At 46.4% G+C, this 14404-nt stretch overlaps 2 protein-coding genes across 2 annotated transcripts in view; one reads left to right on the top strand and one right to left on the bottom strand.

Moving 5' to 3' along the window:
• LOC135114412 (uncharacterized) overlaps nucleotides 1-14404 on the top strand; it is a 170109-nt gene that overhangs the window by 59941 nt on the left and 95764 nt on the right. The window lies entirely within an intron of this gene.
• LOC135114244 (chondroadherin-like) overlaps nucleotides 1059-14404 on the bottom strand; it is a 54310-nt gene continuing 40964 nt past the window's right edge. The window contains exons 3-5 of the mRNA XM_064030037.1: nucleotides 12875-14108; nucleotides 5870-5980; nucleotides 1059-4845 (exon numbers count right to left, since the gene is read on the bottom strand). Coding sequence (XP_063886107.1) covers nucleotides 4677-4845; nucleotides 5870-5980; nucleotides 12875-14106 — 1512 coding nt within the window. The 5' untranslated portion in view covers nucleotides 14107-14108 and the 3' untranslated portion in view covers nucleotides 1059-4676. The remainder of the gene's footprint in view (nucleotides 4846-5869; nucleotides 5981-12874; nucleotides 14109-14404) is intronic.

The following is a 14404-nucleotide window of genomic DNA, read 5'->3' as shown; positions in this document are numbered from 1 at the left end:
AAGACATCTTTTAAGCTGCTGCACGAGTCATTCCTGTAGGCGTATTTCTCTTGGGGTCTTCCTGCCGCGGCCGCTTCTTTGAAGTCACCTCAAGACGTCCCTCAAGTGAAACTTTACCTAGATTTTGTCTTGTCTGACTTACCACTGTGCCCCGAACCGTATTTGTGGTGGACTAAACAATGCTACAAAGTTACAATGTTATAATGTTCCTCTCACCCTTCCCTCCCTCTTCATATCCACTTTCCTTCATCACTCCCTCCACTCTTTCTCCCACCTCCAAGTCTCCTTCTCTCCCTGTTCCTCTTAGCTTCCTTTCCTTTCTCTCTCCTTCACCTCCTCGTCCTCTCTTTCTCCTTTCGTCCTACATTTCACCTCTCCTTTACTTCCTTTGACATTATGTCTCCCTTCTTTTGACACTCATATTTTGCTTTTCCCTTTCTCATGTGGCCCAGTTTTGTTTTCCAACCAGATCTCCTCCTCCTCCTCCTCCTCCTCTTCTTCCTCCTCCTATCATAGCAGGCTGCTCTTCTCTCCTGTAGATTACTAGACGCCCTGGAGGAATCAGTGGTGTTGGCGACCTGCTGCCGTCCCATCAGCCTCCCTCCTTTCCCCTAGCCTCCCGGGGATGAGGGGAAAGGCAAGGGTACCACTCTGTTAACGCGACGTCTTCAGGCTGTCAGGTTACGAAATGCTGGTTCTGAATACAAACGTTGCCAGCCATCTGTCCATGAATACATATCAACAGCCATCATTTTATCCAAGAAATAATGGCAGTAGATACAATAGGTGCATCCATCCATCCATCCATCCATACATACTTACACATACATACATACATACATACATACATGCATACATATATACATATAAAAATGCTGCTTCTAGACACAAACAGTGCCATTCATACATCCATCCATCCTCACAACACACACACACACACACACACACACACACACACACACACACACACACACACACACACACACACACACACACACACACACACACACATTCTCTATCAGCCAGACACGAACAGAACCGTAAAAAAAATGATGAGCTAAAGAGATGAAATGTTTATTTACACAGCTTCTTTACAAAAATACAAAATATTTATTATACTGATAACATGCTGGGGTAGAGACGGGCCGCGTGTCTGGGGGGAGGCAAGGGCCGCTGGAAGCATATGAGGTTGTAATATTTATTTATTTTTTTTTATCAAAGTTCAAAATGCTATAATGGAAACTATGACAACACTAGACGAGGAGAAGGAGCAAAGAGGCGGAGACTAATTATAATTATTTATGTACAGGGAAGATGGATTGTTATTTAATCAGCCTTATTTATTTTCTTTAACGTTTGTCTTTTTTGCTGTGTGTGTGTGTGTGTGTGTGTGTGTGTGTGTGTGTGTGTTCATGCGTGGCCGTGTGTGTCTTGGTATCTGTGTGTGTATGGTGATAGTGTAACTGGTTAAGGCTGTGTATATAGCAGTGACTGTGACAATGGTGATGACACTGATAATGGTGACTGTGACTGACTGACTGACTGACTGGACGATGCAGTTTCTAGGAGTGATGACGATGACGTAACTGGTGTGACTTCATTCTGTATAGTGGTGATGATGGTGATGACTGACGGTGACGTGACAATGCATCTCGGTGTCCCTGTGTTGTTGCGATGCTGGTGTTGCTGTGTTGCGTGGAGCTTGAGTGTTGTGCAAGGTAGGGGTGTGCTGAGTCCGGGGGGGTGGGGATGCTGTCGGTGTTGGCATTCCTTGTGATGTGTAGGTGTGAGTGTACTTGGGTGTAGTTCTTTCAATATTACTATGTGTATGTAGTAGTAGTAGTAGTAATAGCAGTAGTAGTAGTAGTAGTAGTAGTAGTAGTAGTAGTAGTAGTAGTAGTAGTAGTAGTAGTAGTAGTAGTAGTATCAGCTGTATAATGATCCCCACCCCGAGACCTTATAGGGTAGTAAATGTATAACTCCACGTGTATATATGATTATACACAAATTATGTATAGATATATATTTATTCATTTATTCATCATGTACGTACGTATGTATTATTAGTATATTTATATATAATATCGCACAAAAGCAATGCAATGTACATATGGACTTGGAAATGGATGTAGTCTTGAAAAGTGCGCTTGAAATATATATCCTGTAAATTGTAAATGCTAAATAGATTATAAAAAACATGATGGAAAAAAAATTCAATGCGAGAGGGCCGTCAGGAAAAAATGTATGCTAAGGAGACTTGTATTGGAGTAGCTGCTGGCTGGTCACCTGGCGCCCTCAGCAGCAGCAGCAGCACTCACACTCGGCACTCAGCATTCCAGGGCGGGAGTCAGCGTGGCGGGAGGAGGAAATTACTGAGCGACTTGGGGCGGCCTCTAGCGCAGGCCACACGAGACAGGCAGGCAGACAGACAGACATGGCTGGCGTGACGTGAAAGGAGACATGACTACACGTGGGTTAAGACACACACACACACACACACACACACACACACACACACACACACACACACACACGAAGGTAATCATAGGACAGCTTAGCCCAGGATGCTTCAAGGCCGAATGACGGACAGACACTTAGAAACACTTGGAAGGACAACGGACAAGGAACGGACAAGGACGCGACACAAACAGCGGCATGATAGTGGTGGTGGCGGCGGTGGTGGTGGTGGTGGTGGTGGCGGTGGCGGGAAGCAGTGTAGAGATAGGAGGCAGAGACGAGGAGCCGCATCAGACGAGACCGGAGAGAGAGAGAGAGAGAGAGAGAGAGAGAGAGAGAGAGAGAGAGAGAGAGAGAGAGAGAGAGAGAGAGAGAGAGAGAGAGAGAGAGTTCTGCCTGTAGCGTGATGGAAATTGAGCAACATGTTCTTTGGTTTGTATTTCGAATAGTGAAGATTTAGTTTTCAATTCAGTTTCTATTTTTGTTTTAGTTTCTGTCTGAGCGGCGCTTTATGACTCTGTTGTTGCTGCGACGCTTCGGAATTAATCAATCTGTCAGGTCTTTTCCTTTCTTTTTTTTTTTTACTTTTTCTCTCTCATTTTCCTCCTTCCATCCTTCCTTTCCCCCTCCGTTTCTGTTTTGTTTATTTGTTTGTGTGTGTGTGTGTGTGTGTGTGTGTGTGTGTGTGTGTGTGTGTGTGTAGGAAGTGACGGGGATGGAGAGGTCTCATGTGAGTACTGTACCTGTGTGTGTGTGTGTGTGTGTGTGTGTGTATTTGTTTGATTTTTTTCTTTTCATAATAAATATTTTGTTTGCTCAACTTGAAGGTGATGGATGATGGAATCGGCCGCATGTTTCATCCGTCTGAAAAGTTTACCATTGTTGTACTGTATTTTTTTTTTCATACCTATGCGTTATTTTACTTCAGGGGGATTAGTTCCATATGTGTGTGTGTGCGTGGGTGTGGGTGGATATTGTACGTGTGTGTGTGTGTGTGTGTGTGTGTGTGTGTGTGTGTGTGTGTGTGTGCGTGCGTCAGTGTATCATAGCGAGTCCACACCCCCACTCCCAACAGTGGTGTTGCTGTCAGCCGCTGGACGCCGCTCGCCAGGCTATGAAGGATGGGAAGGCCTGGGTGGCTGGCTGGCTGGCTGCTGGCTGGGTGGCGGGTTAGCAGCGGGGGTGAGTTTGAGAGCCGCTTGGTGTTCCCCTTTCCGACCCTTAAAGCTTTGTGGAAGCAGCAGCAGCGCGGAATGCAGTGCCTCCCTGACTTCTTTGGGGACAATATGAGTGGCTGAGATCATTAGCCTATTACCGGGACAAGCTAAGGCAGGGAAGGAGGGAAGGGAGAGAGAGAGCAATGACGGTAGCGATTCCTGGAACTATGTGACGCTGGAATTGACTCGGCACGTACAAAGGTATGGAGGTCTGGATCAGAGCAGGACACGAGGGGATCATCCGGAATCGATAGCAGGGAATAGAATCATCTCTTGAGGGTGGTGGTGGTAAGGAGAAGCGTGTTTTAGTGAAGTGCGGTGGAGTGTGGTGGTGTGTGGTGGATCTTGAGGCGCTTCCAGAGACACCAGACACACCCACACACCCACTCGTCAGTAAACCCTGTTTCACGTTTCCCTCTATGTGAATTCGCCCACTGACGCGTTCCCTCATTGTCGTTGTTACAGACAGACAGACAGACAGACCACCCGTCGTTTGCTTCTCTCGGATTCCGGTGCAAAATTATTTCATTGGTTTTGATTTCTGCTCCTCGCTCGTCATTCGTTCGCCATCTCTCGCTAGTCAGCGTAGTGAGGGTGAGAAGTTCTCCACACAGTCAGCGATTTTGAAGCACAAAGACAAACGCCCACGCCTTTGAAAAAAAAAAAAAACCCTGAAAAAACCTTGTTTCTTCGTGGTGTTCCTTGAGTTGAAACGTCCACACAATATTAGTAGCGATTTTAAAGCACAGACACAACGCCAACTCTCTTGAAGCCTCAATACGATTATTCCATTCTTCTCGGTGCTTCTTCAGCTCTTCCCAACACACCCGGTGGCGACTCTATTGGTGCCTCGCTGCAATGTACGTCAGCTGGTCTTACTCCTCTCGGAACGCCGGGCAGGTACAACCGAAGTGGCCTTTTTCTTCGTCCACGTTTCCTCAACCTCCACAATGGAACAAAACAGGAAGGGTCGCATTCTCTCGTCCCCACAGGTGGCTCCCCTCAGACTTTGGTGACGGGGATCTTCCTGACGGAGGAGTACGTGTGGTAAACATACTCGTCAGCCATGATGTGACGCGTCGGAGCGGTGTGGTCGTCTGGGGGCCATGGTGCTAGGGGTCCCGGAGGCCACATTCTCCCCATCTTGTCCCTCTGGTTCCTCCGTCGGTACCTGAAGGAGGCAAGAGAGAGAGAAAGGGGGGAGAGTTAGGGATGGGAGAAAAGGAGTTAACGCGTCGTAATAACCGACAGGGTGCATGCGTTACCTCACGTAAAAGTTGGAATTCAATTAAAACTCTCAAACTAAAATCTTGTACTAAGTTTAAAATTCGTTTTAACCGAATGGTGAAGTGTGTAAACATTTCTCATATGATATATTTTACTTGTGTGTGTGTGTGTGTGTGTGTGTGTGTGTGTGTGTGTGTGTGTGTGTGTGTGTGTGTGCGCGCGCGCGCGCCTGTGTCTGTGGAATATTCATAGTTTTTCCTGAATACGTACGTGGAGGAAAAATAAGTATACCACCACTGTAATTATTTTGTGTACCTGAACCAGAATCTTGAAAATTGGGAGTTGTGTGGACAGCAACCTTGATTATTTTGCATGCTGGTCGACGTAGAGGAAAAAAAAATTCTTTTCCTTTTCTCTATATTTTTATGACATTTATCCGCGGATGCTTAAAGGTGGGCGTGTGATTCTCTCTTCACAAATTAACGCGCGCGCGCGCGTGCGTGTGTGTGTGTGTGTGTGTGTGTGTGTGTGTGTGTGTGTGTGTGTGTGTGTGTGTGTGTGTGTGTGTGTGTGTGTGTGTGTGTGTGTGTGTGTGTGTGTTTTGGTAGTGTATTATTATTATTATTATTATTATTGTTATTATTATTTTTATTACTATAATTATTATTATTATTACTTGAATTTAATATTACTTTACTAAATCAATCATTGCAACAACAACAAAAAACAATACGACAGCAACAACAACCACAGCTACTACTACTACTACTACTACTACTACTGCTGCTGCTGCTACTACTGCTACTACTACTAATACTACCACTACCACCACCACCACTAATACTACCACTATCACAACCACGACAACCACTACCACTAAGAGCACAACCACTTCCACTACCAGTACTACCCTCTACTACTACTACCACGTCACTGTTCACTGCCTCCGCCAAGTATGTAGCACTGACTTGCACAGGAGAACGGAGAGCGCCATTAGCAACACGGTGGACACGGTGACCACCACGATGCCCACCACCACCTGCACCTGATCCACGCACAGTTGCTCGCTCGGGCTGAGTCTGTTGGGACAAAGAAGAAGAATAGCTAGATAAAAAAAAAAAGGGGGAAGTTTCAACATTGTAGAGAAATTATTTGTGTGGCCACAGTAGAGAAGTGAGTGAGGAGAAGAGGTTAATTTGAGCCTAATACGGTGATAAAAAAATTGGTTGACGTGGATACATAGAAGAGATGAGGAGAGGAAAAGAAATTGATTTGTCCTTAGGATACTGTAAAGAAATGGTTTATATGGATATAGAAGAGATATTGACTAATTTGTGCTTAAGATAATATGAAGGAATGGTTTACGTGGACACACAGTAGAAAGAAAGAAAGTAATAGATTAATTTATTCCTCTGGTCGTCTTCAAAACAAAAGAGAGTTCAGAATGGTGTAGATGATTATGTGAAAGAAAAAGGGAAAGCCGGAAAGAGGTAGATTTTTAGAGCGCTCTGGAAATGGTTTACGTCGGTGTGTAATAGAGAAAGATAGGGAGATGAATTTTTCCCTCTTCTCGTCTACAGAGCAATTCAAATCACTGTAGTAAAACAATAGTTGATTGATATGAAAGCACTGCAACGTTAACACAGGAGAGAGAGAGAGAGAGAGAGAGAGAGAGAGAGAGAGAGAGAGAGAGAGAGAGAGAGAGAGAGAGAGAGAGAGAGAGAGAGAGATTAATTTATCCCTTTTCCAGGTTATAAAGTAATTCAATAGAAAGTAGTTCATACATTTATATTGATAAATTTAAAGGCCATTATGAAAAAAAAAACTAACAGAACACACAACAACGTGGCCTGGTCATAAAGGAAGTAATTTTCAATATGAATTAGACAATTTTATGAATGTAAGAATGATAGTATAAATAGGAATGCTTTATAGAGACTGCCGCATGTAGGCCTGACGCTTTCTTACAGTTTACTTTATGTTCTTACGGTCTTATATGGTAAACTATAAATGTCCATACTTGATTAGCACTTTCCAAAGTTAAGGTAATAGAAAAAAAAATTCCAATTTGGTTCTACGCGTGTCTTGATAATGCTAAGTCTCAAAAGTAATAAGAAAAAACAGAAGTACAAGAGGGAGAAAAGGCATCCACTATATTATTACACGTTTCATGATACTTATCTCTTAAAGTATCAAAAATAACAAGAAAAACAAAGGGAGTCATTTCAAGGAAGGGATGCTTAAAGGGAGTCGTGTGGCATATGGTGTGTGTGTGTGTGTGTGTGTGTGTGGGGCTGAGGCAATGATGGGGGGAAAGGCGATAAGGATCTTGTGGGGAGAAACTGAAGGGAGTTTTATGGGAGGAAATTGAAAAGGGAAGAGGGTAGTGAGAGTGCAGAGGAAATGGAAGGAAGAGAAAGAAAGACAAAAAACAACACCTTCAGGAGAGACAGACGGAAAAGATGCAGTGAAGAGGGAAGAATTAAAGTTATGGAAGGAAATAAAAAGGAAGGGGAAGGAAAGTAATAAACAAAAGGAAGAGAAAGGAACGAAAAAGATTAGGAATGAAAAGGCAAAGAAAGAGTATGCAAAGGGAACCGTATTGAAGGAAAAGGAAAGAAATAAGAAGGGAAAGGAAGTAATGGAGGAAAAAATATAATCGAATGAAGGGAGGAGAGAAAAAAAGGAGAGGAGAGGGGAAGGGAAGGGAGGGTGCTGCAGGAAATGGAAAAGAATAATGGAATAGCAGACATGGGAGGGAATAGAAGATAATGAAATGGGAGATAAGAGAGGGAAGGAAGGGTAGGGGAGAGCTGATAAGGGAGGGAATAAAATGAATGGAAATGGGAAATTAGAGGAGGACGAGTAAAAGGAGGAAATAAAGTAAGGGATGAGGAGGAAAGGAAAAAAAGGAAGGGAGGAAGGAAAAAATGTGACGGAAAAAGAAGGGAGGAAAATGAAACCGATAAATTATGAAGAAAGGAAGGGAAGAGAAAGTAAGGGAAGATGGACGCAAAGAAAGGAAAGGAGAAGGGAAGGGAAGAGAAGAAAAAAAGATGAAGTATGGTAAGCAAGGAAAAGGGACAAATAAAGAGAAAGGGAAGGGGAAGAATGAGAGGAGAGTTAAGGGAAGCAGAGAAAAGAACAAAGAAAATAATGAAAGGAAGAAAAGATAATGGAAAATAAATTAAGATAAATAAAAAAAGGACAGTGAAAGAGAAAAAAAGAAAAAAAAGGGAGAAGTAGGAAGAGCAAGGAGAATGACAGATGAAAAAGAAAGTAGTGGAAGAGATGAGAAGAAAAAATGGAAGATAACGTAAGACAAAAAAAAATAAAGGAGAGTGAAAGAAGAAAAAGAAAGGGAGAGATAAAGGAAAACAAGCGGAATGACAGATAAAAAAAAGAAGGGGAAGAGGAGAAGAGAGAAGGGAAGGGGAGGAAAGGAAGGGGAATTACGATAAAAGAGGATAGATGCTATATTCCTCAGAGACACGGTAGTTAATCTTGCTCTCTCTCTCTCTCTCTCTCTCTCTCTCTCTCTCTCTCTCTCTCTCTCTCTCTCTCTCTCTCTCTCTCTCTCTCTCTCTCACACAAAGCCTGTCACTCACTCTTTTCCTCTTTTCCCGGCACAATATTTATGTCTCGCGCCGATAAATAATACATGGTCACACTTCTCGCCTTTGACACCGCGCGACGCGTCACTCGCTCTGCATTGTAGCGTCCGGGAGGGAGCTTTGAGAGGGAGAGAGTCGTAGCCAGAGAGAGAGAGAGAGAGAGAGAGAGAGAGAGAGAGAGAGAGAGAGAGAGATTGTGTCTCCTCCTCCTCCTCCTCCTCCTCCTCCTCCTCCTTCCTCCTCCTCTTCTGGTTCTCTTAATAACAGCAAAAAGTTTATTCCACAAATGACGCTTTTTCTCCTCCTTTTATCCTTCCTTCCTCCCTTCCCTCCCTCCTTCCTTCCCTCCCTGCTTTCCTTCCTTTCTTCTCTCCCGCCGTCGCTTCATTCGTCCCTTCCTCCTTCCCACCCTTCCCTCTCTACTTCAACTCTTCCCTTCTTCCCGCGAGCCAACCAACCAGCCAGGCCTTCCTCCCGCCGCCTGATTTCCCCCACACGTGACTCTTCCCGCTGGAGGAGGCCCCACTGTGATGGATGGCTCCTCCCGCTGTGAAAGTCCACGGCGGGAGGATATCGTGTCCCTTGAAAGGCCCAAACTGAAGACTCTGAAGAAGGAGAGGAAGGAAGACGAAGGAAAAAGGAGAAGAAGAAGGTACAACGAGGGGACGAGGGAAGACGAATAATAAAAAAAAGGGAGTAGAACGAGAAAAACGGAAAAAAAATTGAATAAAATGCAAGGAATAGAAGAAGGAAGGAAAAAAAGGAATAAGATGCAAGAAGTAGGACGAGAAAAATAAGAAAAAAGGGAGTAAGATATAAGGAGTAGAAGAAAAACAGAAAAGGGAAAAGAGATGATATAGGAGGAATTAGGAAGAGGGACGAGAGAGAGGAAAAAAGCGAGAAGGTAAAAAAAGGGGGAAAAAAATGAGATAGGGAAGAAGGAGGAGGAGGAGGAGGACGAGGAAAGACAAATCTGCAGAGAGAGAGAGAGAGAGAGAGAGAGAGAGAGAGAGAGAGAGAGAGAGAGAGAGAGAGAGAGAGAGAGAGAGGGATAATAAGAGGAAGAGCGCAAGAAGGAGAAGAAGGAGAAGGAGAAAGAGGAAAAACAAGAGGTGGTGAAGAAGTTGAAAGCAAAAACATGGACGACGACGGAAGAAGAGAAGCAGGAGAAGAAAGAGCAAGAAATTGAAATAGGAAAGGGAAGAATGAAAGAGGAAGAGAGAAGCAGGATAGTGATGATAAGGATAAGTCGCAAGGGAAGGGAGAGGGAAGGAAGGGATGTGTGTGCAGTGAAGGATGAAGGAAGCCAAGGAAGAAAGGAAGAAAGGAAGTGGAGGAGGAGGAGGAGGAGGAGGAAGAGGAAGATATAGGATGCATATACAAGGAAAATGCGACCATCTGTGAGTGAAAGTCTGATGGTTAGGTTCGGTTCGGTTCGGTTACGTTAGGTTAGGTTAGGTGTAATGGCTACGGACAAGCTAAACAAAAGGAAACAGAGCACAGTGCTGTAGGGTATCTCTCTCTCTCTCTCTCTCTCTCTCTCTCTCTCTCTCTCTCTCTCTCTCTCTCTCTCTCTCTCTAGTAGTTCGTCTCTCTCGTCGGGTTATTGGAGATATCTTTCATTACGGCCTCGCGTGACTAGCATGTGAGAGAGAGAGAGAGAGAGAGAGAGAGAGAGAGAGAGAGAGAGAGAGAGAGAGAGAGAGAGAGAGAGAGAGAGAGAGAGAGAGGGGGGGGGGATGCATTTCAGGAAGCCTCGGATATGCAGCGGGAAAATGGAAGGTACACGACAAAACTACATATTTCTAAAAGGTAGAGAGAGAGAGAGAGAGAGAGAGAGAGAGAGAGAGAGAGAGAGAGAGAGAGAGAGAGAGAGAGAGAGAATGCAATTTATTATATCAAGAAGACTTCATTAAGGCGACATTAAACGAAATCTCTCTCTCTCTCTCTCTCTCTCTCTCTCTCTCTCTCTCTCTCTCTCTCTCTCTCTCTCTCTCTCTCTCTCTTTGTGTGTATGTGTTTATGTAAGAGAGAGAGAGAGAGAGAGAGAGAGAGAGAGAGAGAGAGAGAGAGAGAGAGAGAGAGAGAGAGAGAGAGATAACAGAGGAGCTTGTAGAAGGAGAGATAAAGACGGAAGAGGAGAAACGGAAATAGACGTAATGAAACAGTGATGGAGGAAGGAGGGAGAGGAAGATAAGCAAGAGAGAGAGAGAGAGAGAGAGAGAGAGAGAGAGAGAGAGAGAGAGAGAGAGAGAGAGAGAGAGAGAGAGAGAGAGACGCAATGATGAACAGAACAATCACACGAAACAGAAATCAGAAGAAAATGAGAAGGACAAAGAGAGAAAAAACAGGAACTGATGATAGAAAATATTAAACGTAAAGGAGGAATTGAAAGCAATAGGAAGGAAAGAAAGACTAAGATAGAGAGAGAAAAGGAAGAGAAAAAGGTAAACAGGGAATGATAGGATGGTAGAGGAGGAGGAGGACGAGGAGGAAGAGGAGGAAGAGGAGGAAGTAGTGAGGGCGAGAGGGAGAACAGCGGAAATGTAAAGGAAATGGGGATGGAAATGCAGGCTGACGCACGAGAGAAAAATGACGAACGAGATGCGAAGGGGAAAGAAAGATAAAGCGGCAGAAGGACAAAAGAAAATAGAAAGAGGAACATAACACACACACACACACAGAGAGAGAGAGAGAGAGAGAGAGAGAGAGAGAGAGAGAGAGAGAGAGAGAGAGAGAGAGAGAGAGAGAGAGAGAGAGAGAAGCGAATAAAAAACAATAAGAAAGAAAGGAGGCGAAACAGGAGAAAAGTAACGAAATCTGGAACAAAACAAATACCCCAGGAAAAATATGAAAAGAGGAAGAAGAGGAAGGTATAAATTGCAAGGCTCATATCATTTTGCTGCTGTAATGTTGAAACTGCATCTGGAACGGGCCCATGTGTCACGGTTTTGTTTGTTGCCTCACGGGGACCCCAAACAACTGCGGCGATGACAGCTGGCCGGGCAGGAATGTGTAGGCGGGATAGGTATGTGTAGGTAGGAAAGGGGAGGAAGGTAGGTTGGAATATGGATAGGTTGGTTGCCAGGCAGGTGGGTTGGTTAAAGGGTGTTTTGGAAGGTGGGTAGAGAGGTTGGTAGGGAGGCTGGTTAGGATGAAGAGGTGAAGGAAGGAAGTGGCCGTGATAGGAACAGGAAGGTGACAGAGTTGATAGGATAGAATGTGAAGGAAGGTTAGCAGACGAGATGGATAGAATAGAAGGACAAAAGGACAAATGGAGTTGAGGATGGAATATTAATGGATTATTGGTAGGAATAAAATAAGGAGATAAAGTCCAAAGTTATTTTGGTAACACTGACAGGTAAATGTTGTGAGCTTGTTTGGTAACATTGACGAGTAACTTGTAAATGTTTTACAGATACATTTAAAAAATCGTAACAAAAAGTTGAAGGTAAAGTTGACACCAGAGAGAGAGAGAGAGAGAGAGAGAGAGAGAGAGAGAGAGAGAGAGAGAGAGAGAGAGAGAGAGAGAGAGAGAGAGAGAGAGAGAGAGAGAGAGAGAGAGAGAGAGAGAGAGAGAGAGAGAGAGAGACCCACGTCAGCATGCAGCATCCTAGTGATTGCGTTACACCTCTCAGGTAACTGTCAGCCCGAGGCGGCATCTGGATTTATTAGCGCCTTTAGCGGGAAACATTCGTCAGCCGGTAACTCGGTAACGGGAGAGCGTCGAGATAATCTGATAACGGATGGCGCTCTATCGCCTCGCCCCGCCATGCAGCGTCCCCCGCGCCCGCTGAGAGCCGCGCCGGGGAGCTCCTGGGACGGCTTGAATTACCTGCTGATTGAAGAGCAGTGAGAGGCTTCAATGTACCGCCGGACGAGGCCACGGCGAGGATTGGCTGCCCGTGAATCGGGAATCGAACGGACATGAGGAGTGAATCTAAGCCGCCAGTTGTGTCGGTATGAATGGCGTCCCGGGCCCGAGCAGCGGCGGCCGAAGGGAGAGGGAGGGCAGGGAAAGACTGACTGGAGTAGATGAGAGAGGTAAAAAAAAATTAGGACAGGTCAGCGGCGGTGAGAGGAAAAGGGTGAGGGAAGGAAAGACTGACTGGAGTGGATGGTACAAGTAATGGAAAGGTAGGAAAGGTCAGCGGATTGAGTAACACTTTGATGCGAGGCAACAAGACTGGCGTGGCGAGAGAAACTGAAACTCTGAGGTGTTTGATATTACGAAAATCAGAACAGAAATCCTCTTTGCTACCCGTTTTTCCATTTGCGTGGATTTTTTTTTTAAAGAAGGCGGTAAAGGCAGCCATTGCCCTGCCGGTTGGCAGCCACTGGCTGAAGGGAGAGACTCACCTGGAGAGATAAAGGCCTTTGAGCTTCTCTGGGGCGGCACACTGCACATCAGGCGCCGCGAGGGAGGTGTTGGCCGCCCCGAGCAGCGCCGCCAACCACCGGATGGAACAATTGCACACCAGCTGGTTGTCACGCAGGTCGAGGCGAGCAAGGGAGCCCCACGGCATGCTGGCCTCCGACACGCTCTTGAGGCTGTTGGCACGGAGGTCCAGCGTGTGGAGGCGAGGCAGGGAAGTGAACAGCCTTTCCGGAAGGTGTCGTATCAACGGGTTATGGGATATAGTGAGACGCTGGAGGCTGATGCAGTGAGCGAAGGCGTTGGGGTGCAGGGAGGCGAGGCGTGGACACCGGGAGATTTCCAGCGTGGTGAGGCGACTCAGGCTCCTGAACGCCTCGGCCTGTATCGTGGTGAAGTTGTTTTTGCTGAGGATGAGCGTGTCCAACATCAGCAGGAGGGACAACACTGCGGCGGGCACCTCGCGCAGCAGATTGTCGTTAAGGTTGAGTTTCTGTAGGTTCTTGAGGCGCTGAAGGGCACCGGCTTCTATGTGGTCGATATTGTTGGTCTCCAGCGAGAGTGACGTCAGCGCTGGGGTGGTGAAGGCGTCGGGCTCGAGGCGAGTAAGGCGGTTGCGACACATGTGTAGCGACTTGAGGGACTGCAGGTCACCGAGAGCGGACGACGGTACGTCCCGAAAGTAGTTGTCACACAGGTCAAGGACGTGGAGGCTCCGAAGGCCGCGGAAGGTGTGCCGGACGAGGACGTGAAGTTTGTTGTGGGCAAGGAGGAGGACGGTGAGGCGAGGGGCGTCCTCCAGCATCCCGGGCTGCAGGTCGATCAGTCCGTTATGGCTGAGGTCAAGCAGCGTGAGGGAGTTGAGACCGCGGAAGGCGCCCGGCGTGAGAGTTGTCAGGTTGTTGTGCGCCAGTCGGAGTTCCTGGAGCCGCACCTGCTCCACAAAGTTCTCTGTGCCCAAGTAAGCCAGCGCGTTGTTGGACAAATCCAGCTCCTCCAGGCGGTCAAAGAATACCAGACCGTCATTCAAGGAGCTGATGAGGTTGTGGGCCATGTTGAGGCGTCGCAGGCCAGGGTTGAAGAGGATGGGCAGCACGTTGAGGCCCACGCCCACACAGCGCGCGCTGGGCACGTTGTCGTCACAGTTGCAGCCAGGGGGGCAGAACGCCCGCGCCACCCCGGCCAGGCACGCCCACACCACGCACCACCTCAACATGGCTGCCGGGGACAGGAAACGTACAATATTAGATCATGGCTTAATATGGAGCTGACTGTGTTTTTGTCTCCCACTGTGATATGCCTGGGAGGAAATAAAATAATAACACAATGGTACCAAACAAAAGATATTACAGCTTTGTCAGAGTGAGCGAGCAAGGAGCAGAGAGAGAGAGAGAGAGAGAGAGAGAGAGAGAGAGAGAGAGAGAGAGAGGAGGGAAGAAGGTGTGCGGTAGAGAAGGAAGGGATGTAGAGACAGAGAGGGAGGAAGGGATGGAGGAGAGAGGAGAGGGGAGAGA

The sequence above is a fragment of the Scylla paramamosain genome, chromosome 27 (assembly GCF_035594125.1).
Source record: "Scylla paramamosain isolate STU-SP2022 chromosome 27, ASM3559412v1, whole genome shotgun sequence".
In the NCBI taxonomy this organism is placed as follows: Eukaryota; Metazoa; Arthropoda; class Malacostraca; order Decapoda; family Portunidae; genus Scylla; species Scylla paramamosain.
The sequence above is the reverse complement of the archived record's forward strand: the minus strand, read 5'-3'. Positions and strand labels throughout refer to the sequence as shown.